This window comes from Loxodonta africana, chromosome 20 (assembly GCF_030014295.1).
Source record: "Loxodonta africana isolate mLoxAfr1 chromosome 20, mLoxAfr1.hap2, whole genome shotgun sequence".
In the NCBI taxonomy this organism is placed as follows: Eukaryota; Metazoa; Chordata; class Mammalia; order Proboscidea; family Elephantidae; genus Loxodonta; species Loxodonta africana.
The window spans coordinates 65,709,422-65,736,247 of NC_087361.1; the positions used below are offsets into that span (position 1 = coordinate 65,709,422).

General features: G+C 47.8%; 1 protein-coding gene across 3 annotated transcripts in view; it reads left to right on the forward strand.

Moving 5' to 3' along the window:
* PLXNA2 (plexin A2) overlaps positions 1-26,826 on the forward strand; it is a 262,967-nt gene that overhangs the window by 189,847 nt on the left and 46,294 nt on the right. For 2 of the 3 annotated variants that reach the window (XM_064273250.1, XM_064273249.1), the window contains exon 13: positions 24,062-24,213. In XM_064273250.1, coding sequence (XP_064129320.1) covers positions 24,062-24,213 — 152 coding nt within the window. Of the gene's footprint in view, positions 1-792; positions 23,726-24,061; positions 24,214-26,826 lie in introns of those variants that run through there. The other variant, XM_064273251.1, reaches the window with a different exon arrangement.

Below are 26,826 nucleotides of genomic sequence, written 5' to 3' on the forward strand. Positions count from 1 at the left end.
GCTGAGCCAGGTGGGGAGGAGAAATGCGATCTGTGGTGGGCAAACATTTCAGAAAGCAGGTTTAGCTCTTCTCAGCAGAAATGTGATTTCAGGAGCTGCAGTTAGCTCAGAGGCCAAAGTTGAAAACGGAAGAAGAAAAATCAGGGCAGGCACTACTCTATGCCCTGATTTGTTTGTGCATTTTAATGGAAAGAAATAGGTAATTAATTTTCCTGAAAAAAAAATGTTTCCTGAAGAGCAAATTGCAAAGGAAGGTGACTAGATGATGCGAATGCAGTGCGCCACCTGGGTCTGAAGGCTGGGGAGAGGAATGGTTGTGTTCAGCTTTGCTGCTTCGTGTGTTCATCACTCTTCACAGCTCCCTGTGCACCAGCCATCGCTTGCGCTCCGAAACAAATTGCACATTCCTCACAGTGGCTAGGAATAAAGGCCAGGCAGGCACCTGTGTGGTCTGCATGGTGAGAGAGTGGGGAGGGCTGCTCCTTTTCCTCCTCTCGCCTTGGAGGGGATACCCTGCCCTTTCCCTGCTCATTCCCTGCTGGCCGAAGAAAGCAACACTGGTTCTCATCTCTGACACACACAGTACTGGGAAACGTCTAGAGCATTCCTATAATCATACTGAAACTTCAGATCAGTATGAAAAAAAGACTCAGGATCAAACGAGTGTTGTTAGCATTACCTGGAGGATGGGTCATCTGAAGAGCAGCTTGTGTTCACTCACCGTGCTTGGCACCGTCTCATCCAGGCCTCACAGAAACCTGGGAGCTAAGCCTTTTCTTCTCCATTTTACAGGAGAAGACAGTGAGGCTCAGAGAAATGGAGTAACTTGCCCAAGCTCCCACAGCTGATGAGTGACAGAGCCAGTACTCCAGCTCATATTTATTTAATTATAAAACCATTTTTAAAGTCTTCACAGTTTGCCCGAATAACATAAAATTTCCTTCCTTGAATATTCGGACCTGTCTGGGATGGTACAGACCAGATAGGAGCCTCTCGGTGGTGCAAGCTGAAAGGTTTGAGTCCACCCAGAGGTGCCTCAGAAGAAAGGCCTGGCAATCTACTGCCAAAACAAATTAGCCCTTAAAAACCCTATGGTTGGAAGCTGGCAAAATTGTCACGAAAGGAGAGACTAGAAGGGCTGACTCATTAGGGGGAGAGCAAGTGGGAGTACGGAGTAAGGTGTATATAAACTTATATGTGACAGTTTGATTTGATTTGTAAACGTTCACTTGAAGCTCAATAAAAGTTAATAAAAAAAAAAAAAAACCCTATGGAGCACAGTTCTACTCTGACATGCATGAGATCACCATGGGTTGTTAATTATTTTTTCTGTAGGCAAGTAGATGCAGATCCATCCAGATGGCCATGCGTCCCTCAGGAGCGTAGCACTGGGGGAGAGTGTGTGCGCATTCCACATCAAGGAGGAGGCTGGTAGAGGGTGTGGACACTGCCTCTCAAAGATCGGCCTCGTCATCCCATTGTAGTCTTTGATGTGGCCGTGACTTCTACTGGATTCCTCCTCTGTCTTTATCTTGCCAGAAGACGAGGCTTGCAAGGGTTGTGGTGGTGCCCCTGCCCTGCCCTGAGACAGCCCCCAGGGCTCCGTGCCTTCTCTGGGATTCTAGTGATTTCTGGCCACTGCTGCCTGGAGAACCTGCAGGGTTGTGTAATTCTTGCTGTGGCGGTTGTCAGTCTCCACATCCCTGCGCATCTGCAGTGTGATGGAGCTTAAATGAGGCAGGGGCTGGCCTCCATCAGCACTTCCCACCTCCACCAACCCCAGCTGCTGCCCCTCTGACTCTCCAACAGGCCGGGGCCCCTTCCCAGCCCCAAGGCAGGCTTCGGCCCTGCTCGCTGACCTGGGACTGACAGGCTGCTCCGTTCACTGAGGACACCTAAGCTACATGGAGGCTAATTAGCCCCCTGAGGTAATTAGGCTGTAATTGATTTCCCCAGGCGACATATCAGCAGGAGTCTGACGCCCCCAACAGTAGTGTCTCCTGCTGGTGTTTCTCAAGTAAAGCTCCTGAGAAATGAGAGAGAGTCTTTAAAAAAAAAAAAAAAGGGAGAGACAAATCCCTGCTGTGTCCCAGGCCACTCTGGGGGACATGTGGGGGTGTCCAGGCCTGGGACTTTGCAAGACCTTCTCAGTCGCTGGTGTCTGGAGCCATCTCCTTTCCTTCTGCATCTTCTCTGGTCCCTGTAACAGTCATTTTTTTTTAACTTTTCACTTTTTGAAATAATTTCACACTTACAAAAAGGTACAGAAATAGTACAAAGAACTTTCATATACCCTTCATCCAGGTGCTCCAAAATTAACATAACCCCAGTGCGATTATCAAAATTAGGAAATTAGCATTGATACAATACCACCATCTAATACATGTGCCTTACTCACGTTTTCCCGGTTGTCCCCTTGATGTCCTTGTTCTACTCCAGGGTCCCATCCAGGATCACATGTTACACCTTACTGTCCTGATGCCTGAGTCTTGTAACTCCCCGTCTTCCTTTGTCTTTCATGACTTCAACGCTTTTGAAGAGTGCTGGCCAGTTATTTTGTAGAATGTTTCTCAGTTTGGATTTGGCTGATGTTTCCTCACAATTAAATTCAGGTTATGTGTTTTTGGAGCACTAAAAAAAAGTATTTGGTATGTGTCAAAAGGCACAAACTCCCAATGGCCAGCCAAATCATAAATAATGTGAATAACAAAATAATAATAACAATGGGCTATCACCCATAGAATAAAATAAGAACCCACAGCCCTTATTGCAAGTGAGTTAATACAGAATGGGAGCAACAAAGCTCTCCTCACACAGGAGTGCCATGAGTAAATGTAGAGGAGACATGAAAAGAGAATATCACCATTTGGCAGCCTTCGTGGCAATAATTGCTTCAGGCAAGGATGATCAATGGATGCTAAAATTAGTGGAAGAAAGTATGATGAAAACAGGATATTTACGTAGTCTCCCTTTTTTTTTTTTCAAGGTATTTCCTCACAAGATACTTCTTAATTACAACAGATAAAAATAGTAGCTTTACAGTGAAGGAACCTGGTAGGCACCACCTTAACCAGGTGATCGAAGTTAACATCATCAAAAACAGGAAAACCAACCTCCTGTGGCTCCTGGTAGGGTGCCCTGACAAGGGCACGGCCTCATTTCTATGGCATTTTTAACCAAAAATGCATCATCTGTTAAAAGTTGCCTTTTTTGTTGTTGTTAAAAGTTACTTTTAAGAAGAATCAACTCATTTGCTTTTCCCCGCTTTCTCAACTGATTCCTTGACGTTGGTATAGGTCTTTTTGCCAGTTCAACATTTTCCACGTGTACAATTCAGTGACACCAATTACATTAATCATATTATGCAACGAGCACCAGTATCCATCGCCAGGTTGCCACCACCATAAAGAGAAACTCAGTGCTGCCTGCAAGGTGATCCTTCCTGCCCGTGTAACCACTAACAGAATCTGTCTCCATATACGTTTGCCTATTTAGCCACTTCCTGTCATAAGAGCTTCTTCTTAAACCATGTTAAATCATCAGAATTCTATGAGGTATATTATTCCTCGTCTCTAGCCTTTATCTTCAAAATGTGTTCCCCCATTAGGGCAAGCCTGTACGCACACAAAGCCATTTACTACGTAGATCCTCCTTGAGAGCTGAGAAGAGGGCTGCATGATAGCCTGTGGTGGCAGAATTTCCAATCCTGGAAATAGCTGGGGGCTAGAATGGGAGCTGTGTTGCCTGTAATCAGGGAAATAAATACAGTGACCTCAAAAGGGCTCTACCTTAGGAAAAGGAGTGGGCTCCAGCTTAGCTGGATGAACAGCTGTATTCTTCCTTAACCCCTCCCTACCCCCACTGTCTCCGTGGCAACCGAGCCCACCCCTGGAGACCCATCTTTTATGGCAGCTTCATGTAGGACAAGTTGTACAGCCTATTGAATTTCCCAGTTTGCATAAACTTCAGGTTAGCACCCCCTCAGGACTCACCGTCTGCTCCTTCTCAGCCGACTCGTGGTGTGATAATGACGTTGTCCCCCGTGGGAAGTATCCCAGCCTGTTCCCATTCCAGCTGTCACCCCTGGCATCTGTGCACGTGTCACCTGTTCGACCCCAGGAACAGGACAGTAGAGAGGACTGGAAAGCCCACTAGCTGCCTGCCCACCATGTTTCCGTTCTTCCTGGCCTGCGCTTCAGGACCTGCTGGAGCCTCAAAGAGGAGGATCTAGGAGCCACCCGCTAAAATGGAAGGTGCACAGAAACACTTCCCAAGGAGCAATGAGACGGCAGGACCCAGCTGGAAGGAGAGACAGCCAAACATACTCTCACGAAGAGGAACTTGGGAGCGGGTATAGGGACTTTGGAACTAATACGGCAGAGGTCTCTACTCCAAGTGAGTGTTCTGAGCAGAGGGAGAAGACATCACTGTCCCAAAGAAATTGATTTACACATTAACCAAATGTTTAATAAGTGATTACTGTATACCATGCACTGTGCCAGGCTGGGAAACTGTCACTTGGATGGGTGAGTCCAATTAAGAGCTATGGCGGCTAATCAAAAGGTCTGCAGTTCGAATCCACCAGGTGCTTCTTGGAAAATCTATGGGGCAGTTCTCCTCTGTCCTATAGGGTTGCTGAGTCAGAATTAACTTGATGGCAATGGGTTTGTTATTTTTTCTTTGGTTTGGGTGAAGAGGCAGGGAGATACCAGCCTCTCCCAGCATAGCCGCAGGCTATTTTGGAACACTGGCCACCTTGAGGGGGCTACAAACTGCCTGTAGGTCGCTCTGCTTCCTCCTAGGGTTTAGGATGAAAACTTCTAACCTACATCCCCGTTACAGTTGTCTCCTATATAGAAAGAAGACACTAGCAGGGACCTAAGCCTCCACAGCTAACTTGGAAACTCACCTCAGGCCAGAGGCATGAATAGACTAAAAATAAATCAATAACCAAACATCTTGTGATTGCGTTGATTCAGACTCATGGCAACCCCATGTGTTATAGAGTAGAATTGCTTCATACAGTTTTCTTGGCTGTAATCTTAACAGAAGCAGGTCATCAGGCCTTTCTTTTGCAGTGCCACTGGGTAGGTTTGAACCACCAACTTTTAGATAGTTGTTGTTAGGTGCCATAGAGTCAATATGGACTCATAGCGACCCTATGCACAACAGAATGAAACACTGCCTGGTCCCGCACCACCCTCACAATCATTGCTATTGTTTGAGCCTGTTGTTGTAACCACCGTGTCGATCCATCTCATCAAGGGTCTTCCTCTTCTTCACTGACCCTATAATTTACCAAGCATGATGTCCTTCCCCAGTAACTGGTCCCTCCTGATAACATGTCCAAAGTACATGAGACAAAGTCTTGCCATTCTCACTTCCAAGGAGCATTCTCGCTGTACTTCTTCCAAGACAGATTTGTTTGTTCTTCTGGAAGTCCATAGTATATTCAATATTCTTTGTCAACACCATAATTCAAAGGCATCAATTCTTCTTCAATCTTCCTTATTCATAGCCCATCTTTCACATGCATTTGAGGTGATTGAAAACACCATGGTTTGGGTCAGGTGCACCTTAGTCCTCAAGGTGACATCTTTGCTTTTCAACACTTTAAAGAGGGCTTTTACAGCGGATTTGCCCAGAGCAATATGTCATTTGGTTTCTTGAGTGCTGCTTCCATGGGTGTTGATTATATATCCAATTAACATGAAATCCTTGAAAACCTCAATCTCCTCTCCGTTTATCATGATGTTGCTTATTGGTCCAGTTGGGAGAATTTTTGTTTTCTTTATGTTGAGGTATAATCCACACTGAAGGCTGTGGTTTTTGATCTTCATCAGTAAGTGCTTCAAAGTCCTCTTCACTTTCAGCAAACAAGGTTATATCATCTGTATATTACAAATTGTTAATGAGTCTTCCTCCAATCCTGATGCCATGTTCTTCTTCATATAGTCCAGCTTCTTGGGTTGTTTGCTCAGCATATAGATTGAATAAGCATGGTGAAAGGATACAACCCTGCTGCACACCTTTTCTGATTTTAAATCACACAGCATCCCCTTGTTCGGTTCGCAGGACTGCCTCTTGGTCTATGTACAGGTTCCATATTTAAGTGTTCTGGAATTTCCATTCTTCCCAATGTTATTTGTAATTTTTTATGATCCACACAGTTGAATGCCTTTGCACAGTCACTAAAACACAGCATGAAAAACTGACAGACGAGTGGTGGTGAAGTTAGTAGTCAAGTGCAAATCATCTGTTCCACCCAGGCACCATGACTGAATTAGTCACATTCTAATTCTGGTTGTCTTCATAATAATAGCTCTTCTTTAACAAGACTATGCTGTACTGAGACCTCTGCACTTTGCCTACCTGCTTCTCCCAAAAACCCTGCAGGGTAGCTGTTGTTATACTCATTTGAAGGTTTGGGGAATGGGGCTTAGGAAAGCAAACAATCAGTGGCACAGCAGAGATTCAATATCAATTCCTTCTGACTCCAGAATGTAGACTCACCCGCCCACACCATGCTGCCTCCCTTGGTCAGAAGAATGGAGGGGCATTCCTTGGCTATACACTCTCCTACCTCACCTCGCCCCAAGTCTATTGAGAAAAATATCTGTTTCCAGGATCAGAATCCTCTGGGAACATACCAGGAGACTCCAGTCAAACTAGGATCTTTGGCTATCCTTTGTTTTAAGCCTTAGAATAGACTCCATCTATCTGTCCTCCTCCTCCACACGTCTATCAGTTTGTCCTACTGTGGGGGCTTCTGTGTTGCCGTGATGCTGGGAGTTATTCCACCGGTATTCAAATATCATCAGGGTCACCCATGGCAGACAGGTTTCAGCTGAGCTTCCAGACCAAGATAGACTAGGAAGAAGGATCCAGCAGTCTACTTCTGAAAAGAGTTAGCCAGTGAAAACCTTATGAATAGCAGTGGAACACTGTCTGATACCGTGCCAAAAGATGAGCCCCTCAGGTTGGAAGGCACTCAAAAGACTTCTGGGGAAAAGCTGCCTCCTCAAAGTAGAGTCGACCTTAATGATATGGATAGAATCAAGCTTTAGGGACCTTCATTTACTGATGTGGCATGACTCAAAGTGAAAAGAGACAGCTGCAAACATCCATTAAAAATCAGAACCTGGACTGTAAGAAATAGAATTGAGGAAAATTGGAGATCGTCAAAAATGGATCACATAAACATCGATATCCTATGCATTAGTGAGCTGAAATGGACTGGAATTGGTCATTTTGAATTAAACAATCATATGGTCTACTATGCCAGGAACGACAACTTAAAGAGGAATGGCATTGCATTCATCGTCTCAAAGAACATTCTTTTTGCTCTGTCCTAAAGTACAGTGCTGTCAATGATAGGATAATATCCATACGCCTACAAGGAAGACCAGTTAATACGACTATTATTCAAATTTACAAGCCAACCACTAAAGCCAAAGATGAAGAAATTGAAGATTGTGACCAACTTCTGCAGTCTGAAATTGATCAAACATACAATCAGGATGCACTGATAATTATTGGTGATTGGAATGTGAAAGTTGGAGACAAAGAAGAAGGATCCGTAGTTGGAAAATATGGCCTTGGTGATAGAAACTATGATTGAATTTTGCAAGACCAATGACTTCTGCATTGCAAATACCTTTTTTCACCAACATAAACAGCAACTATACTCACGGACCTCGCCAAATGGAATACACAGGAATCAAATCAACTACATTTGTGAAAAGAGATGATGGAAAGGTTCAATATTATCAGTCAGAACAAGGCCAGGGGCTGACTGTGGAACAGACCATTAGTTATTCTTATGCAAGTTCAAATTAATACTGAAGAAAATTAGAACAAGTCCATGACCCTGAGTATATTCCACCTGAATTTAGAGATCATCAAGAATAGATTTGATGCGTTGAACACTAATAACCGAAGACCAGATGAGTTGTGGAATGACATCAAGGACATCATACTTGAAGAAAGGAAGAGGTCGTTAAAAAGACAGGAAAGAAAAGACCTAAATGGATGTCAGAAGAGACTCTGAAACTTGCTGTTGAATGTGAAGAAGCTAAAGCAAAAGGAAAAAATGATGAAGTAAAAGAGCTGAACGGCAGATTTCAAAGAGCAGCTCAAGAAGACAAAGTATTTTGATGACCTGTGCTGAAACCTGGAGATAGAAAACCAAAAGGGAAGAACACACTCAGCATTTCTCAAGCTGAAAGAACTGAAGAAAAAATTCAAGCCTCAAGGTGCAACAGTGAAGGATTAGATGAGGAAAACATTAAAACAACGCAGGAAGTATTGAAAGAAGATGGAAGTAATACACAGAGTCACTGTACCAAAAAGAATTGGTCAGCGTTCAACCATTTCAGGAGGTAACATATGATTAGAAACCAATGGAAGTGCTCACCCGTCTATGCCAAGAAATTTGGAAGACAGCTACCTGGCCAACTGACTGGAAGAGATCCATATTTATGCCCATTCCCAAGAAAGGTGATCCAACTGAATGCAGAAATTATCAAACAATATCATTAATATCACACACAAGCAAAATTTTGGTGAAGATCATTCAAAAGTGGCTGCAGCACTATATTGACAGGGAACTGCTAGAAATTCAAGCTGAATTTAGAAGAGGACGTGGAACCAGGGATATCATTGCTAATGTCAGATGGATCCTGGCTGAAAGCAAAGAATACTAGAAGGATGTTTACCTGCGTTTTATTGACTATGCTAAAGCATTTGGCTGTATGGATCATACCAAGTTATGGATAACATTGCGAAGGGTGGGAATTCCAGAACATTTAATTATGCTGATGAGGAATCTGTACATGGATCAAGAGGCAGTTGTTGGAACAGAACAAGGGGATACTGCAAGGTCAGGAAAGGTGTGCGTCAGTTGTGTCCTTTCACCATACCTATTCAGTCTGTATGTGAACAAATAATACAAGAAACTGGACTCTATGAAAAAGAACAGGGCATCTGGATTGGAGGACGACTCATTAACAACCTGCAATATGCAGATGACACAACCTTCCTTGCTGAAAGTGAAGAAGACTTTGAAGCACTTACTGATGAAGATCAAAAACCACAGCCTTCAGTATGGGTTACACCTCAACATAAAGAAAACAAAAATTCTCCCAACTGGACCAATAAGCAACATCATGATAAACGGAGAGGAGATTGAGGTTTTCAAGGATTTCATTATACTTGGATCTACAGTCAACAACCATGGAAGCAGCACTCAAGAAATCAAATGATGTATTACATTGGGCAAATCTGCTGCAAAGGACGTCTTTAAAGCTTTGGAAAGCAAAGATGTCACATTGAGGACTAAGGTTCACCTGACCCAAGCCATGGTGTTTTCAGTCACCTCATATGCACTTGAAAGCTGGACAGTGAATAAGGAAGACTGAAGAAGAATTGATGCCTTTGAATTGTGGCATTGGCAAAGAATACTGATTATACCATGGAATTCCAAAAGAATAAACAAATCTATCTTGGAAGAAGTACAACCAGAATGGTCCTTAGAAGCAAGGACGGCGAGACTACGTGTCACATACTTTGGACATGTTATCAGGAGGGATCAGTTCCTGAAGAAGGACGTCATGCTTGGTAAAGTAAAGGGTCATGAAAAAAGGGGAAGACCCTCAATGAGATGGATTGACACAGTGGCTGCAGCAGTGGGTTCAAATATAGCAACAACTGTGTGGATGGCGCAGGACTGGGCAGTGTTTCGTTCTGCTGTGTATAGGGTCACTATGAGTAGGTACCGACTGTGCGGCACCTAACAACAACTTCTGTCTTCCTGGAATGCTGGTTGAGCAGTGGTTAAGAGATTGGCTGCTAACCAAAAAGTCTGGCAGTTCGAATCCACCATCCGCTTCTTGGAAACCCTATGGGACAGTTCTACTCTGTCTCATAGGGTTGCTATGAGTTGGAATCACCTCGGTGACAATGGGTTTAACTGTCTTCCTAAATGTAACCCGTTGCTGTTGAATCAGTTCCTAAATGTTGGCGGTTCAAACTCACCCAGTGGCACTGCAGAAGAAAGGAAGGCCTGAAGATTTGCTCATGTAAAGGTTGTTGTTGTTGGGTACTGTTGAGTTGATTCCAACTCATAGGGACCCAGTAGAACAGAGTAGAACTGTCCATAGGGTTTCCAAGGCTGTAATCTTCACATAAGCAGAGTGCCACATTTTTCCCGTGTGTTCCTGAAGTCACCTGCCACATTGCCCAGTAAGGCCACACTGATTTAAGGAGTGGGGGCCACTGGTCGCTATGATTCAAAATCGACTCAAAGGCAGTGGGTTTTCCATTTACTTCTGCATAGATTCTCTATTGATGTCTCTGAGTAGTGCAGTTAATGCATTCAGCTGCTAATGAAAGGTTGGAGGTTCAAGTGTACCCAGAGGGGCCTTGGAAGAAAGGCCTGGTGTTGTACTTTCAAAAAATCACCATTGAAAACCCTGTAGAGCACAGTTTTACTCAGACATGCCATGAGTCAGGGTCAATTTGGTGGCAGCTGGACCTTTAACTTCTCTATTAATTGGTTTTTCAATTTCAGTAACTTCTCCCAACACCTCACTAGCTCGTGCTTCCAGGCCAAAAATCAAACCCACTGCCATTGTGTTGATTCCAGCTCATAGCAACCCTGTAGGACACAGTAGAACTCCCCTTAGGGTTTCCTAGGCTGTAAATCTTCATGGAAGCAGACTGCCACATCTTTCTTCCACGGAGCAGGTGGGAGGTTTGAAACGCCGACCTTTCAGTTAGCAGCCAGGCATTTAACCACTGTACCACCTGGGCTCCTAGCCCATGCTTAAAAATATATATATATATATAAATTCTCTTTAACATTATCTTAGGTACATGTAACTGAGAAAGAAAATCACTTGTAGAAAACCTTGTAAGTTGTCCTCTGAAGCCAAGCATTAGTGGTTTTTGTTGGTATGATACCTTGAGATGTTCTGTAACTCCTGCTTCCTCCTGCCCTCCACTTGCTCAAATAATTTTTTTTTTCTTGCATTCTCTCTGATGCAAATGCATTTGTAAAACTGTTTTGAGAGCTGGGACATTTATAAGTATTTATCTGCAAGGCTGCACCAACTTTCTTTAGGAAGGCTGAAAGCTGCCTGCCTGGGGCCAGAGCAACTCGCTGCAAAGTTACCAACAAAGAAGTAAATAAGTCCGCCAGCTTCCTAGAGAAACAAGCCGGCACTCCAGTCTCCCGTTCATTTATTTTCAGGCCTCATTAATATAACATCACTGCAACAAACAGCTGACGGGGGATGGTGTCAGGGTGAGTGATGAACTTGCTCTGCTCAGATAACAATTAGGCTTGAACGCCCTAGCAGCTGAGACAGAGCTAGCACGCATGCACGCCAGGAGGGAGAGCTGGCCCTGCCGATGCCATAGACCCCTGCAGAGCTCGTCAGCTGGGCCCCACCTGCCGTGAGGAGTACCCCCACCACACGCCCACACAGCACACACACACACACACACACACACGCATCCCACAAATTGGAAAATACAGTTGGCTTTCTTGGACCCAGCATCCAGGTGTCTTTGGGAGCCAGGATGGGATAGAAACTTGCAGGCAGGAAGTGGGCATCACTGCCCTCTGAAGTCTGGAAAACACTGCGCAGCGGGGAAGGAGTAATGCCCTGGAGAGCTTTAGCTGTCTGCACACCCTTGGCTTGTCCTCACTGCTGGCCCTGATTAGGGGCTGCTTGGGGCAGGACCCTCCTGAAAGCCCAGTCTCAGTCACAGAAGCTTTCCCAACAAAGTGTGATCATCAGTGGGGGAACCCCTTCTTCGGCTGCTCTGGAAGACTGGGGTATCCGTCTCTCCCATCTTCTCTTCCAAATACCCAGTCTAAGGTCCTGACAGGCTGCCGGTGGCAAGATCTGCCAAGCCCGACCCCGTCTGAGAGGCTGACCTGGCTGTGCCAGCAATCTCTGCACCAGCCACTTCCCCTGCGGGGGTCAGGCTGTCTGCCCCTGCCAGACAAAGCCTCCATCTGCGTAAGAGACTTGTAAAAACGCAGCCACCTTTCCTCTGGACTTCAGGTAGCTTGACTCCTGTTCTGATTTCTTAATACTAACAGGAAAAATAACAGCTAATGTTGACTGAATGATCCCCTTGTACCTAGCACTGCATTATAACACCAGTTCGTACCAGTTGCTGGCTGTCAAGTGGACTGACTCAGGGCAAGCCCGTGTGTTTTCAGTGGATGATTTTTGGAAGTAGATCACCAGGCCTTTCTTCTGAGGCACATCTGGGTGGACTCAAACTTCCAGTCTTTTTGTTTGTAGCCAAGCACATTAACTCTTTGCACCACCCATGGTCTCCAGTACTGAACTTAGTACCTCGTCTCATTTAGACCTCACTGCAACTTCTATGAAGTAGGAGCTATTTGTATCATTAGCCCTATTGTACAGATGTAGAAACTGAGGTGCTGTGAGAAGAGAGAGCTTTCTTGAAGTCACTTGGCAGTAAGTTTTGGAACCAGGGTTTAACCCTCAGCTGCTTGACTCTAGAGCCCACTCGTTTGACCACTGTAGTACCCTTCTTCTGTTCCCTGAGCTCACTCAGAACTCGAAATCTCTAGGGCTAGAGGAAGAAAAAGCTAGCTGCAGAGATGGGAAGGCCAGTAGTCCCCACTGCTGGCATCATCTGTGGAGCCTGGACATGTGCAGGGAGAGATGACGGGCAAAGCCAAGGGGAGAGCAGATGTGCAGTGGAGCAGGGGCACAGAGAAGGGAGGAATGGAAGAGCAGTTAAAAAAAAAAAACCAAACCCATTGCCATCGAGTCAATTCCGACTCATAGTGACCCTAAAGAACAGAGTAGAACTGCCTCATAGTTTCCAAGGAGCGCCTAGTGGATTCGAACTGCTGACCCTTTGGTTAGCAGCTGTAGCACTTAAGCACTACACCACCAGGGTTTCCAGGAAGAGCAGTTAAGAGAGAGGAAATAGCATAAGTACAGGCAGCAACCAGCAAATCCGACTCCAGAGCTCCTTGGAAAGCAGCCAGATATAGCCTTCGTAAGGGAAAGGTGCTTGGGGTCCAGAGAGCAGGATGGGGCATGGGTTCCATATGGTGGATAATCCGGGACTCCTTCCCACGGAAGGAGGGTGATCAGCTCAGGCTTGGGAGTTACTTAGACCTGGCTGCGTTCTGCACTCACTGTGCAATTTGAGCAAGTTACTGAACCTCTCTGGGACTCTATTCCCTCGTCTGTAAAATGAAAATGGTAATAGTACCACCTTCATAGCTTGTTTTGAGCCCTAAATGGGATAAAACATGTAAAGCCATTGGAACAATGCCTGCCTCATCAGAAGCACTTACTAAATGAAGAAACGGTAACCGTTGTTACCAGAATCTTTAATAACCCGGACCTAACGCCCTGCTTCTGCCATTTCTCCTGCTGTCTCTGTTGTTGTTGTGTGCTGTTGAGTCAATTCCCATTAATAGCAACCCTATAGGATGGAGTAGAATTGCCTCATAGGATTTCCTAGGCTATAACCTTTATAGGAGCAGACCAACATGTTTCTTCTCCAGTGGAGGTGCTCGTGGGTTCAAACCATGACCCTTTTGGTTAGCAACTGAGTGCTTAACCATTATCCCACCAGGGCTCCTTGCTGTCTCTATGAAAACAAACAAAAAGAAAACCCATTGCCCTCGAGTAGATTCCAATTCATAGTGACCCTATAGGATAGAGTAGAGCTGCCCCATAGGGTTTCCAAGGAGCGGCTGATGGTTAGCAGCTGAGCTCTCAACCACTATGCCACCAGGGCTGTCTCTAGTAACTAGGGGATATCTAGTGCAAACAATTATTGCACTCAGCTGCTAACCAAAAGGCTAGAGGTTTGAGTGCACCCAGAGGTGCCTTGGAAGGAAGGCCTGGAGATCTGCTTCTAAAAACTCAGCCATTGAAAACCCTATGGAGCACAGTTCTACTCTTGATACATATGGGGATGCCATGAGTCGAATTCAAGTTTATGGCAACTGGCTTTCTAGCCAGTGGAAGAGGGGATCTCCAGGATAGGAGCTGGGCTTTGTGAGGTTCCCCACCAAACTCCTCTGCCCCCTTAAACCTCTGCCCTATAGGAGCCCCCCAGCTCTGCCCCTCCAAGGCTCTGCCCCCATCCCTGCCTGAGTCTAAGCCCAGGAGTGGCCAGCCCAGCACAGCCTGCCAGCACGCTCCCCAGATTGGCAAGCCCCGGGCTCTCCAGGGTCTCCCGCTCTGCCCCTCCTGCCACCTTTGGATCTCCCCAGCTGTAATTAATCGGCAGCATCTGCTCTCGCCCTTGGGCGGCTTTGTGGCACAGTTCCCTCCGAACTGTTCAATTAGTGACTACAAAAATCAGGCAAGTGTAGCGTCACGGCGGCTGTTTTCCAGGTCAGGGCACCCACAAAGGAAAACAAACATGATGGAGCTAGGCAGGGATAGAGATTCGGCTGGGGTGCCCCAGGCTCTGCAGGGCTCAGTCAGCATGTGCTGGCGGCAGGTTGGGTCTGAATAGTGGCGAACATGGCTTCCCAAACCAGAAGTTCCAGCAAGCTTTGAGAGGACCCCAACAGAAGACAGGAGCCCCCCAGCTATTCCGCTTCCATTGGCATATGTGCTGTGGCCTCTGCATTCCAGCCTTATCCCAATCCTGCTGGCCTGATCATCCTGGCTTCTGATGAGCGGATAAAGAAAGACATGGCTGAGACTTGGACTAGTCACTTTATTCATGGGCATGGTTGGTGACTGCCTCTGGGGCAGGGTTTTAGGGTTGCTGGACTGAGTCTTCTGCTCTGAAGTGTTTCCCATATTTCCTTCTGAACCCTACCAATCCTTCTACGACCAGTTAAAAAGCCAGTGGTGGTTCAGTGGTAGAATCTCGCCTTCTCTGCAGGAGAGCCAGGTGTGATTCACAGCCAGGGCATCTCAAGCTCAGCCACCACCCACCTGTCAGTGGAGGCTTGTGTGCTGCTGTGATGCTGAACCAGTTTCAGTGGAGCTTCCAGACTAGGAAGAAAGGCCTGGCGATCAAGCTCTGAAAATCAGCCAATGAAAACCCTATGAACCGTAATGGCTTGACCTGCAAAAGATCATGGGGATGGCACAGAACCCAGCAGTGTTCATTCCATTGTGCATGGGTCACCATGAGTAAGGGAGCCAACTCCATGGCAGCGAACAACGACAACCCTAAGGCAAGGTAAAAATATGACTTCAAGTCCCATTAAGATGTAATTATGGGTTTCTGTAGGAAGAAGAGAACAGCAGAGTGAAAATGGGGAAAAGGACCTTAAGGAGGAAAAGAAAACAGAATGTGGGAAAGATGCCCAGGGCTTACCCACGTGCCCAGCTCTGCCAGGGGCAGCCTGGTTAATGACAGGTATGATGAGGGAGGAGAAGCCATCAGTATAGGCATTCCCTGCTACTCCTCGGCCAGGCCACGGCTCAAGCCACAAGCCTCGCTTGGGTCACTGTACTCTCCAGGGCTGCGGGGAAATCCGAGAGTCCAAAGAAAAGCATCCAAAATGATCAAAGGATTTAGAAAATAGGAACTTCTGAGAACAGGCTAACAACTGCAGAAGAGCAGGCCAGGGGTGACTTAATTGCTGCCTTCAGTATCTGAAAGATGTTTGATGGGGAAACTGCTGTTCAGTCCTCCATTTGATGAGAAATGAAACCAGAAATTGGCTTAAATTAAAGCCAGGGAGCTGGCAGGAAAGACGTCTTGATCTTGGTGTGAAGATACCGCACGGCTCCCAGGCGACACTTGGGCACCTCCACTCTTCCATTTATCAGTAAAGAACACAATTCATTTCTAGAATCTGGTTGAGACCAGCGTTTTCCAGTAACAGAGAAATGGGGATATTTATTGACGGTTGCTCAATTCCAGCAGTGTACTAAGTATTAGGTTGCTAAGCAAAAGTGATACAGTCCTCGTCCCAAGACAGTTATTGTCTGTGGGAGGGCGGAGCTAAGCAGCCACAGCCCGATGTGGTGACCACTTTCTTTGAGGTGTCAAGCCAGGGCAGTGGGAACACAGGAACAGGTACCACTAAATGCACCCAAGGGAGTAAGGGAAGGCCCCACTGAGGAGGTCTTTGGAGCAGGACCTTGCAAGATGGGTTGGCATTTGTTGTGGACATGCTTGACTGGTAGCGGGAACCGCATGTCACGGGAGCCCTGAAATCTCTCAGGGAGCACATGTAGTAGGTGAGAAGAGGGCTGGACCTGAGCTCTGGGGAGCCCCAAGTCAGGGATGGTCCAAGGAGGATGCAAGGGGGAGGTTAGCACAGAATATAGGGGAGCGCCTCAGTAGTCCCCCTTCACCGCTAGCCAGCAACAGCAGCTGCTCTGAGCTCTTCTGTCCCTCATCCCCTCCTTTTGAGGTCCACAGAAGAGAACTTAGTTTCCGGGTCCACAGCAGAATGTGTGTTGAAAAATGTGGGGGTGAAATTTAGTTAGTATCTAGAGATCTTCCCACAAAGATCCCATGTGTTACAGAGAAGAACTGCTCCACGGGGTTTCTTGTCTGTAATCTCTAAGGAGCCCTGGTGGCAGAACAGTTAAGCGTTCAGCTGCTAGCCGAAAGGTCGGCAGTTCGAACCAGCCAGCTCCTGTAAAGATTTACAACCTTGGAAACCCTATGGGGCCACTCTACTATGAGTCAGAATCGACTTGACAGTTCACAACAACAGCCTTTACGGAAGCAAATCTCCAGGACTTTCTTCTGCATGCCACTAGATGAGTTTGAACCACAAACCTTTAGGTTAACAACCAATCTAAAACTGCTTGAATGAATGGCAGAGTTTTTTGGTTTAGAGCTCTTCCTATCTGATTTCATAGATTTTCTTCCCCTTCTCCCTCTCTCCACATTCCTAAACACACACACACACACACACACACACACACACACAGAGTCCAAACTGTCAAACCATTTGTTTGCGTGGGTGCCTCATTCAGAAGTACTTTCCTGGAAGAATTCATTGAGTTCTTTGTGAAATGCTGAACCCACCCCAGGATGGCTAGTATCCAGGAAAGGAGAAATGGCAAGAAGGAAGGGAGAAAAGGATGAAGACCATGTTAGACAGGGCCAGTGTCTTCCCAAATGTATTCCAGATGCAAGGGCGCTAAAAAAGCAAAAACCAAACCCACTGCCGTCGAGCCGATTCCGACTCATAGCAACCCTATAGGACAGAGTAGAACTGCCCCACAGAGGTTCCAAGGAGCGCCTGGAGGATTTGAACTGCCTACCTCTTGGTTAGTAGTTGTAGCACTTAACCACTACGCCACCAGGGTTTCCGTAATGGTGCTGTCTGGCTCAAAATATGCTCCTGTGCAGTGCCTAGAATCCACAAAGCCAGGCCCGCCCGAGCTCAGGCTGCAGAAACCCCCCAGGCACTCTCCCATTAGCCCTTCATCCCTTTGCACCACCAGTCTTCGAAGCTGAGAGTGCTCCCCTGCACTTGTTCTCCTTTCCAACACACAAAAAGATCCCCATTGTCTCTGAGCTCCCTACCAACTCCACTGTCCCCCGTTTGTGTGGTCTGGGAAGGTGCGTGGGGAATGTGACTGTTGTTGGGTGCCATTGATTCAGTTCCAACTCATAGTGACCCTATCTACAACAGAACAAGACACTGCCCGGTCCTGCGCCATCCTCACCGTCATTGTTATGTGAGATGGAATTACCGATTATCAAGATCCACTCTCTAAACCTCTATACGAGGGAATTTCCAAATGTTATGTCACTTAATCTTCATGACACCCCTGTCAGGCAAGCATTATCATCTGTCTTCAGATGAGGACACTGAGATTCAAGGTCACAGAGCTTGTAAGTGGCAAGCTGGAATTCACATTCAGGTCTGTCTGACTCTAAAAGCCTCTTCCTGCTGCAGACACTGCAGAGCATTGGGTGGTCTCTCTTCCTGCAGACACTGCGGAGCATTGGGTGGTCTCTCTTCCTGCAGACACTGCAGAGCATTGGATGGTCTCTCTTCCTGCAGACACTGCGGAGCATTGGGTGGTCTCTCTTCCTGCAGACACTGCAGAGCATTGGGTGGTCTCTCTTCCTGCAGACACTGCAGAGCATTGGATGGTCTCTCTTCCTGCAGACACTGCGGAGCGTTGGGTGGTCTCTCTTCCTGCAGACACTGCGGAGCGTTGGGTGGTCTCTCTTCCTGCAGACACTGCGGAGCATTGGGTGGTCTCTCTTCCTGCAGACACTGCGGAGCATTGGGTGGTCTCTCTTCCTGCAGACACTGCGGAGCATTGGGTGGTCTCTCTTCCTGCAGACACTACGGAGCATTGGGTGGTCTCTCTTCCTGCAGACACTGCGGAGCATTGGAGAGTCTCTTTTCCCTGCCCCGCAGTAGCCAGCGGCACCACTAGTAAAACCAATTGCCATCGCGTTGACTCCAGCTCATGGAGCCCCCATATGTATGGCTCCGTGGCTGATTTCTTGGGAGTAGATTGCCAAGCCTTTCTTCTGAGATGCCTCTGGGTGCACTTGAACTTCCAACCTTTGGTTAGCAGTCGAACATGTTAAGCATTTGCACTACACAGGGTCCCCAGTCAGCAACACAGGGCCACCTGAAACTGGAAGTCAAGACATGTGGATTCTGGCTTACATTATGCCATTTTTAACTCTGTCACTGGGGGATTCTGTATAACTCTACCCTGCCCTTTCACCCTCTTCTCTGCTGGAAGTTAACTCTCCCCTCCCCTGCAACCCCACAACTCCTCCAAGGTCCTGATCTGGAGCATGCAGTAGCTGGGGTCTCAGCCAACTTGCCTCTTTATAGACCCATTTGGAGAGCCAAGTTTTGTGGAATGCAGCCCTGGGGTCCTGCAATCTAATGCTGCTTTAAGAAGGAGCCTTGGGGGTAGAGGCTCCAGGGTGGGCTTGGTCTGATGTGGCATCCTGAAGGATCCTGTTCTCTTCTGCCCTGAAGAAGAAATCCTCTTCCACAAAGCCTCCCCTCTGCGGTCTCTCCCTGGTGCTTGGGCCTGGAGAGAAATGAAGAAAGCAGGACACCTGGGTTCCCACCCCAGGCCACCACACAGACACCAAGCCCCCTATACTCATGATCCTGGAGGGCCTCGGGCGGCAGGGGATGTGTTCTACAGGGCACCTTCCTCAGCTGCTTTGCACTCAGCATAGACCTCCACTCTGACCTGCCCTGATTTTTCAACTGGGGAAGAACAAGCAATATGTCCAGAGGCACAGAGATTTTAAAGGTGCACTGTGTGTATGGGACTGCTAGCATCTGTGGCGGGAATCCCTGGGTGGTGAAAATGGTTAATGATCTTGACTGTTAACTAAAAGGTTAGTGGTTTGAGCCCATTCAGAGGCACCTTAAGAGAAAAGCCTGGTGACCTACTTCCAAAAAATCAGCCATCAAAAACCCTACAGAACATTGTTCTACTCTGAGACACATGAGGTCACCATGAGTCGGAATAGATTGACAGCAGCTAGCTTATAGCATATGGGTAGAACATGGTAGAATGGCCAGTGTGGCTGAAGAAGTAAAGCAGGTTCAGAGCATGAAGGACCTCAAATGCCAGGCTAGGAGTTACGGACTTTGGATGGATGGTGGTCAGAGCCATTGAAGGTTTTTAGAGCAAGAGACCAGTGACCTGACTGAGCGTGTTCCTGAAGGTCAGCCTGGCAGCTTGGAGGGTCCCAGCTAGTGTGGATGAGAGAAGAAGGAGCCCCCTGACACCTTCTCTGCATCTGGAACCCAGAGGGGAGCACAGACTCAAAAGACACACTGGAATATGAACTGATAGCCTTGGTGACCTGATTTATTACACATGCTGGATGAGGGAGAGGGAACAGTTGAAGAGGCTTGCATGATTCCTGGCTGAGCACACGTTGATTTCATTAACCTTGAAAGAGAATCTGGGAGGATAATCAGGCTGGGGGTGGGAGGAGGAAAATTAAGAGTTCATTTTTAGACATGGTGAAATTTGAGGGACCTGAGGGACATCCATGTGCGAGTGGAGATGTCCAGTAGCAATTGGATATATGGATATGGAGCTAAGGAGAGAGGTCTCAGCCAACAATATAGATTTCCAAGTCACCAGTAATGGAAGCCTGGGGAACCCTCTTGCAAATCAAATAATCACACCTCATCTATGTTTTGGAAATCCAGACTTTTACACATCAGTTTTGCTTTAAGCAAGGAGACTTTAAGCTGTGCCTTTTGTGAGCCTCCCAGGCATGGTGGCTTAGGCAAGGAGGCTTTAAACTGTGTCCTTTGTGAGCCCTCCAGGTGTGGTAGTTTAGGCAAGGAGTCTTTAAGCCATGCCCTTTGTGAGCCCCCCAGGCATGGTGGCTGCTTAGTGCCTTTCCCCTACAGTCCTTCGCCACCTGGCCCAGGTGCTGGAGGCAGAACACATGGCATCAAATGAATACTCCCATAGACCCAGCGTTCCCCAAGTGCTTCCTAAGCCCTGAGGACCTGGCTTAATGACCCCTGGTTTGGACTGTAGCAGCTGTTAGCTGGGTTAGAAGGGATCAGGTTAGTATCTCCTCACCCTGAACTACCTATCTCTTTGACTTGTATCCTCACACTGGGACTATAACATTTGTCATATTGTGGTGGTTTGTGTGTTGCTGTGATGCTGGAAGCTATGCCAGCAGTATTTCAAATACCAGCAGGATCACCCACGGTGGACAGGTCTCATAGAGCTTCTAGACTAGGAGAGTCCATGAAGAAAGGCCTGGTAATTTATGTCCAAAAATTAGCCAATGAATGACAACAGAACATTGCCCAACTCATTTGCTTTGGGCACGTTCATCAGAAGGGATCAGTTGGTGATATTTGGTGAAGCAGAAGGCCAGCAAGGACCAGGGAGACCCTCCACTGGCACAATAGCCACAACAGTGGACTTGAACGTGCTGGCAATTGTGAGGATGACCCAGAACCAGGCAACATTTTAGTCTGTTGTACATAAGGTCACCAGGAGTCAGAGTCAACTCAGCAGCAGCTCTCTAATAATTTTTAAAATGTAAGAAATGAAAAAAATATATATCTTATATATATATGAGAAATGACTTCCATTCTCAAAGCAGTATTAGCTGACCTAGGCTTCTGAACAGCTCTGTGCTAACAAGCCAGCATTACAGCACTCTGTGCCCATGGCCCAGGCTCTGACACCAACCCTGAATGTGGAAAGGGGAATAAATACTACCGTGACCTAGCAGCAGGAGGAAGCTACCCCGAGGACCCTGCCAGTGCCACTGACTGCCCACAGTGGAGTCTCCACATGCTATCAGCCAGACAGAAATATTTTTAGGCTTTCTAGAAAGATTTCATTTCACAGTTTTTCTGAAAGGTTCTAATTAACTGCAGCGAGCCAAAGAATGCATTTTTAAAAATAAAAGTGGGGGAAGGAGAGAGAACCAATCACCACAGTTCTGTCATTCCTTTTGGTAGGGGGATACATGCCATCCAGGTGGCTGGGGGAGGGGAAGGAGGGACTGGGGAAACCTCATTCCAAGTGGATCAAAGGAGAATGAGGAGCTAGAAGCACATTCTCTCCTCATGGTGCAGCCCCATCCCCGCTTCTCAACAACAAAGGTTCATCTCCCGGAGCCCGGGAGTCCCAGGGACCTAAAGGAAACCATACCAGGGGAGAGTGGGACAGCCAAGATCTATTATTGCTGGATATTTTTAGAGTCCCCAGAGGCAGAGAAGCTGTAGGGACTGCTGGTTCCTCATGCCACTGGCTCCTTCCTCTCCAAGTTGTCCTTCCTCCCCCTACACCCACCCCCAACACTCAGAGATGCCTCTGAGCCACCTGGACTATCTCACCTTTGAGTTATTTCAAGTATCCTGCTTATTTTTATTCATAAAGTGGGATATTTTGTTCCCAGGAAAGGGAGTCAGAGCACAGACAAGGTGGCAGGGTGAAACAGGAGCCCAGTCAAGAGTGTTCACAGCCTGGGCTGGCTGGGAGGGAAGGAGCCCGCACCATTTAAGCCTACAGAGAGGACAGAAGGCCAGGAGCTCTGAGTTCTAGTCCTGACTCTGCAGCCCACTCACTGAGAGTCCAGCAAGGTGGGCAGCAAATAGGCTGGGCATGGAGGGAAGGAGAACCACCCCTGGTCCTCACCCCACTGTCACCTTCTTCTCTGTTCTCTGTCACCTGGAGACTTGTGGCCGAGTTTGTGGCAGGGCTCATGGTGCCCACATCAGAAGGGAAAAGTGTCCCTTGCAAGGGGAGGGGAGGTGGGGTGAAGGCTCCAGAGCCTTTGACAGCATTTCCATCTGTACTCACCTGTCACCTCTGCCCAGGGGTAGCTAACCCCCACCGCCCACAGGACCACCCCGTCAGCATGTGCAGGGCTCGGGGGGGGGGCCTTCAAAAGTGTCCAAGGACGTGGAGGCTGCGGATCTTCCCAGAGACCCCATCAGGAGATTCTGGTGGGCTCTTGATCTTGGTCAAGGCCCTTTCTCTCCCCGTCCTTGCCTTTCTTATGGTATATTCAGAAGAGTACTGAATTTTTCACAACTGTGTGTACACATTGTTCTTGGCCTTGGCTACATCCCCAACTTGTCTAGGTCTCGTTCTTCTCACTGTAAAATAAGGATCTTGAGGGACGATCCCCTGAGACCCTTTTAGTTTTGAATTTCTGTATTTTCTCTGCTGCCCAGGATTGAACTCCCCTCAAATTTCCCCTGCTTCAGATACCTACGGACCACAAAGTATGAGCTTATTCTCTGAGATCTGGGGGGTTCCAAAGAGTTGCATTTCTCCAAGAACTTGATTCCCAGATAGAAGCTTACACCTGGGGGAACCTGGTTCTGCAGCTCCTTTTCCTGTTGGATCAGAGCAGGAGACTGTGTCAGCATTTGGTGACTGAATTATGGAATGAATAAGCAAATGATCCTTGCCAACAGAAAGCCAGAAAAGACTTGGAAAGTCCTAGTTAGTTCCTCTTGGTCCTCACATGTATCACAGGATTTTTTTTCACAAAACATCAAACACACTTTCCTTCTTTGATCCACCCCTACAGTGAGACATAATCTTGGACTCCTCTGAGTTCCCACAGCTTTCTCCCTGTGTCTGTCTTATCACTGTACTCCCTGGACCAGCGTTATTTATGTTCTCCCTGTATCTCATCATACTCGACTGTGTGTCCCTTGAGGGCAAATATCTAGTTGTATTCATCACTGTGCCCCTACAGGGCTTAGCACTCAGGAGTGGCAATGATAACACCTCACAATTACAAAGCCCTTTCTGGTTTACAGAATGCTCCCAAACACATCATCTATTTGGAGCTCACAAGTTCCCTGTGAAGTTGGTAGAGATGATTATCCCACTTCATAACTAAGAAGAACTGAGGTTCAGAGAGAGTGTGTGACTTGCCCACAGTCAGGTGGAATCAGCTGAATTCACTAATTCAACTATAGTGAATTAGAGACACATCTGAAACAATGATTTTCTGTCTCCAAGTCCTGTATTCTTTCTGATAATTGGGTTGTTTTTAATAATCTATTGTAATGGATGGATAGATGGGTGGGTGGATGGGTGGTTGGATGGATAGGTGCATGGGTGGATGGGTGGATAGGTGGGTGGATGGATGGATGGGTGGATGGGTGGATGGATGAGTGGATGAATGAGTGGATGGATGAGTGGATGGATGGATGGATGAGTGGATGGATGGATGGATGGATGGATGGATGGATGGATGGATGGATGGATGGATGGATGGATGGATGGGTGGGTGGATGGACGGATGGACAGATGGACGGGTGGGTGGGTGGGTGGACGGATGATGGGTGGATGGGTGGATGGGTGGATGGGTGGGAGGGTGGGAGGGTGGGAGGGTGGGTGGATAAGCTAAAGAGCCAAGGAGGTAGCATAAAACAGAAGATGATGTCAGGATCCTGGATAAGCTAAAAAGTGCAGAACACACACAGTTTATCCAGATCCTGGTGTCCATCAAAGGCCTAAGCCTCCCTCCAGGAAAGGGAAGGGCGCTGCCACTTCTGCTCCTGTGGCCACCCAAGTTTGCTAATCCCCTTTCCCTCCTGCAGATCTTGACAGTGTCTGGGCCGCCTGAAGGAGGGACTCGAGTGACCATCCATGGTGTGAACCTGGGCCTAGACTTCTCCGAGATCGCCCATCACGTGCAGGTGGCTGGGGTGCCCTGTACACCCCTCCCGGGGGAGTACATCATCGCTGAGCAGTGAGTCTCCCCAAGCTGGCCCCTTTCTTCCTAGGCCTGAGGGTTTGTGTCCAGTGGGAGCCGCAGGGTGGCATTCTCCCCTCTCCCCTGGATTTCCCCAGCACTGACCTTCACCTGTTCCTCTGGTGGACCCTGCCTGCAAAGCCGTCTGCCCACCTCCACCCTCCGAAGGCCTGGCTCGGTTGGATGTCCTGTTCCCTGCCTCCTCTGACATCTCAGCCCCTAGCACCAACGCTGCCACTCCTTCAGTCCCAGGCTCCTCCTTGGTGCCCCCCAGCCCCTCCTCCCCAGCCCCCATTGGAATGCATCCCACATGGTGGGCTGCAGGCAACAATTTGTTTGGAGCGCGGGGCCCTGACAGCAGCTTAATCCGAGCAGGGCCTCCGCTGGAGCGAATTCATTTATTTCACTAAGGGAAATGTCAGCTGGAAATTAGAAAATAGGCATGTAGCAGTGTACCAGTGGACGGGGCTCCAGGAGTGACATATGTTCCAATTTGGGGTGTTCATTTGGCAGTGGTGACCACTGTGGGGTTGGTGGGCAGGAGGTGGGCCCGAAGCTGGGGAGTGGGAGGATGGAAGCGGGGATGCTTCCCCTCAAAAAGAGAGAGGGTGGGGGCAGACGAATCATTCCGTCATGTAAATCAGGTCAAGTCACCCTCTATCCACTGAGAACACAGCTCCCAAGGGGTACTAAGAACATGAACAAGGGCCTGGCTCTGGGGAAAGGCCCTCTTCCCTCAATTCCACCCTCTATAGCCACAAGTCCTCTCCCCCCACATCCCCAGAAAAAAAACCAGAGCCACCCTTTAATAGCAACCATGAAAATGACATTGCTTCAACTTTCATCAAGCACTTTCTCATCCATTCTCTCACTTTAATTGGTAAGGACCCTGAGAGGTAGATAGTGTTGTCACCATTGTCTGAGAGAGCAAGACTCAGAGAAGTGAAATGACTTTCTTAAGGTAACACAGAATGGAAACTCAAGTCTCCTGACTCCTAGTTCAGTGCTCTTTCCATTCCATGGCAGTGATGGGGCACAACTCCTGGGCAGGAGTGACCTGAAAATTCCATGATTCATCAATGTGTGGATTCAAGGATCAGGGACCTCAAGTCCATCAGGCCATGGCTCCAGAAAGCCTAGAGAAGGGTCAGAGTAAAAAGGCGTGAATTCCCAGACATAGAGGGCTGGTGTGATGCTTGTTGGCCACAGCAAGAAAGAAGGAAGAAGTCATGAGGCCCGCTCCTTCACTTAGAGCCTTATCCTAGCAAGGAATAAGCCTTGGAGGAAAACCTGCTGGGTCTACAGGAAAGAAATAACCCGTAGTCGTCGAGTCAACTCTCACTCATGGTGACCCCGTGTATGACAGAGTGGAACTGTGCCCCATAGGCTTTTCAATGGCTGCTTTTTTCAGAAGTAGATCTACAGGCCTTTCTTCTGAGGTGCTTCTGGGTGGACTTGAACTGCCGACCTTTTGGTTAGCAGCTGAATGTGTTAACTATTTACATCACCCAGAGACAGGAAAGGAAAAAAGAAAATGATATAAACAGTGTTTCTGAGCCAGAAGAGAGCGCAAAAGTAGTTGTCGCAGGACCCAGTTGCCTGCAGAGATTCCCTGCGAGCTGAGGTCTTTACAGAGCCCAGCACACTGCCAGACTGGGCCAGGCTTTCAGTCTCACTGACCCAAATTCTCCTTGGTCTCAGAACCTGCCTTGGGCCTCTGGATAGTCCAGTCACCACCTTGGTAGGATGCCACAGGAGCCCAGAGGAAAGGGGCTTCAGCTGAGAAATGCGAACTCCTAGGCAGCTGGACATTGAAATCTCATGAGATGTGGTATTGATGTTTGAGTCTGGACCCTGTATGCACCAGCTTTGAGACCTTAGCAAGCCGTTTGGTCTCTCTGACCCTCATCAGCCAAATGGAAACCCCGATTCCTACTCCACAGGGTCTCAGGGAGGAATCGATAAAATGAAAACATGGAGAATGTAAAGTGCCATACAAACGTAAATTATAGTTCCATTGAGAAGTCAGGTGCTCCACACTTGTCCCATGCCACCAGAAGAAGCAGTACAGAGAAAACCAGAAGTGAGGACACTGGGGAGGGGAAAGGTCCCCTCGGGTCCCAGCCACCACCACGATTACCCTAGAAAACTGCCACTGGATCTCCCCAGGCACAGGGCAGGCAGGAAGGAGCAGGGGCACCCTGGACCTTGGCTGGATGCAGCCCTGGTTTCCCGCCGTGCCAGGCTTATTACCGCTCCTGAGGTTTCAGCATTTGTTAACGTCATTAAGCCTCCATCCTGGGCAGTGAGCAGCAGGCACTGTCGTTACAGATGTCTGTGAGAGATGAATTTGGCTTGACGGGCAGGGTGCAGAGGCCCAGGCGCTGGCAGGATTAGCGGCCATGGTAATGGCTCACCATATGCTTGTGGCTCGCCATCTATCACTCAGCAATTAGGTTAATGTTGGTTAAAGGGCCCCGCTTAGTCTTGCAATCAGCACCCCACAGGTCTGTGGAGGATGGATGGCTCCTGAATAGCACGTTTTACGGGCAATGGGAGGCTGCAGGTTGAGGCTGCAGCTCAACCCGTCCTGGGGCAGAGGCTCCGCGG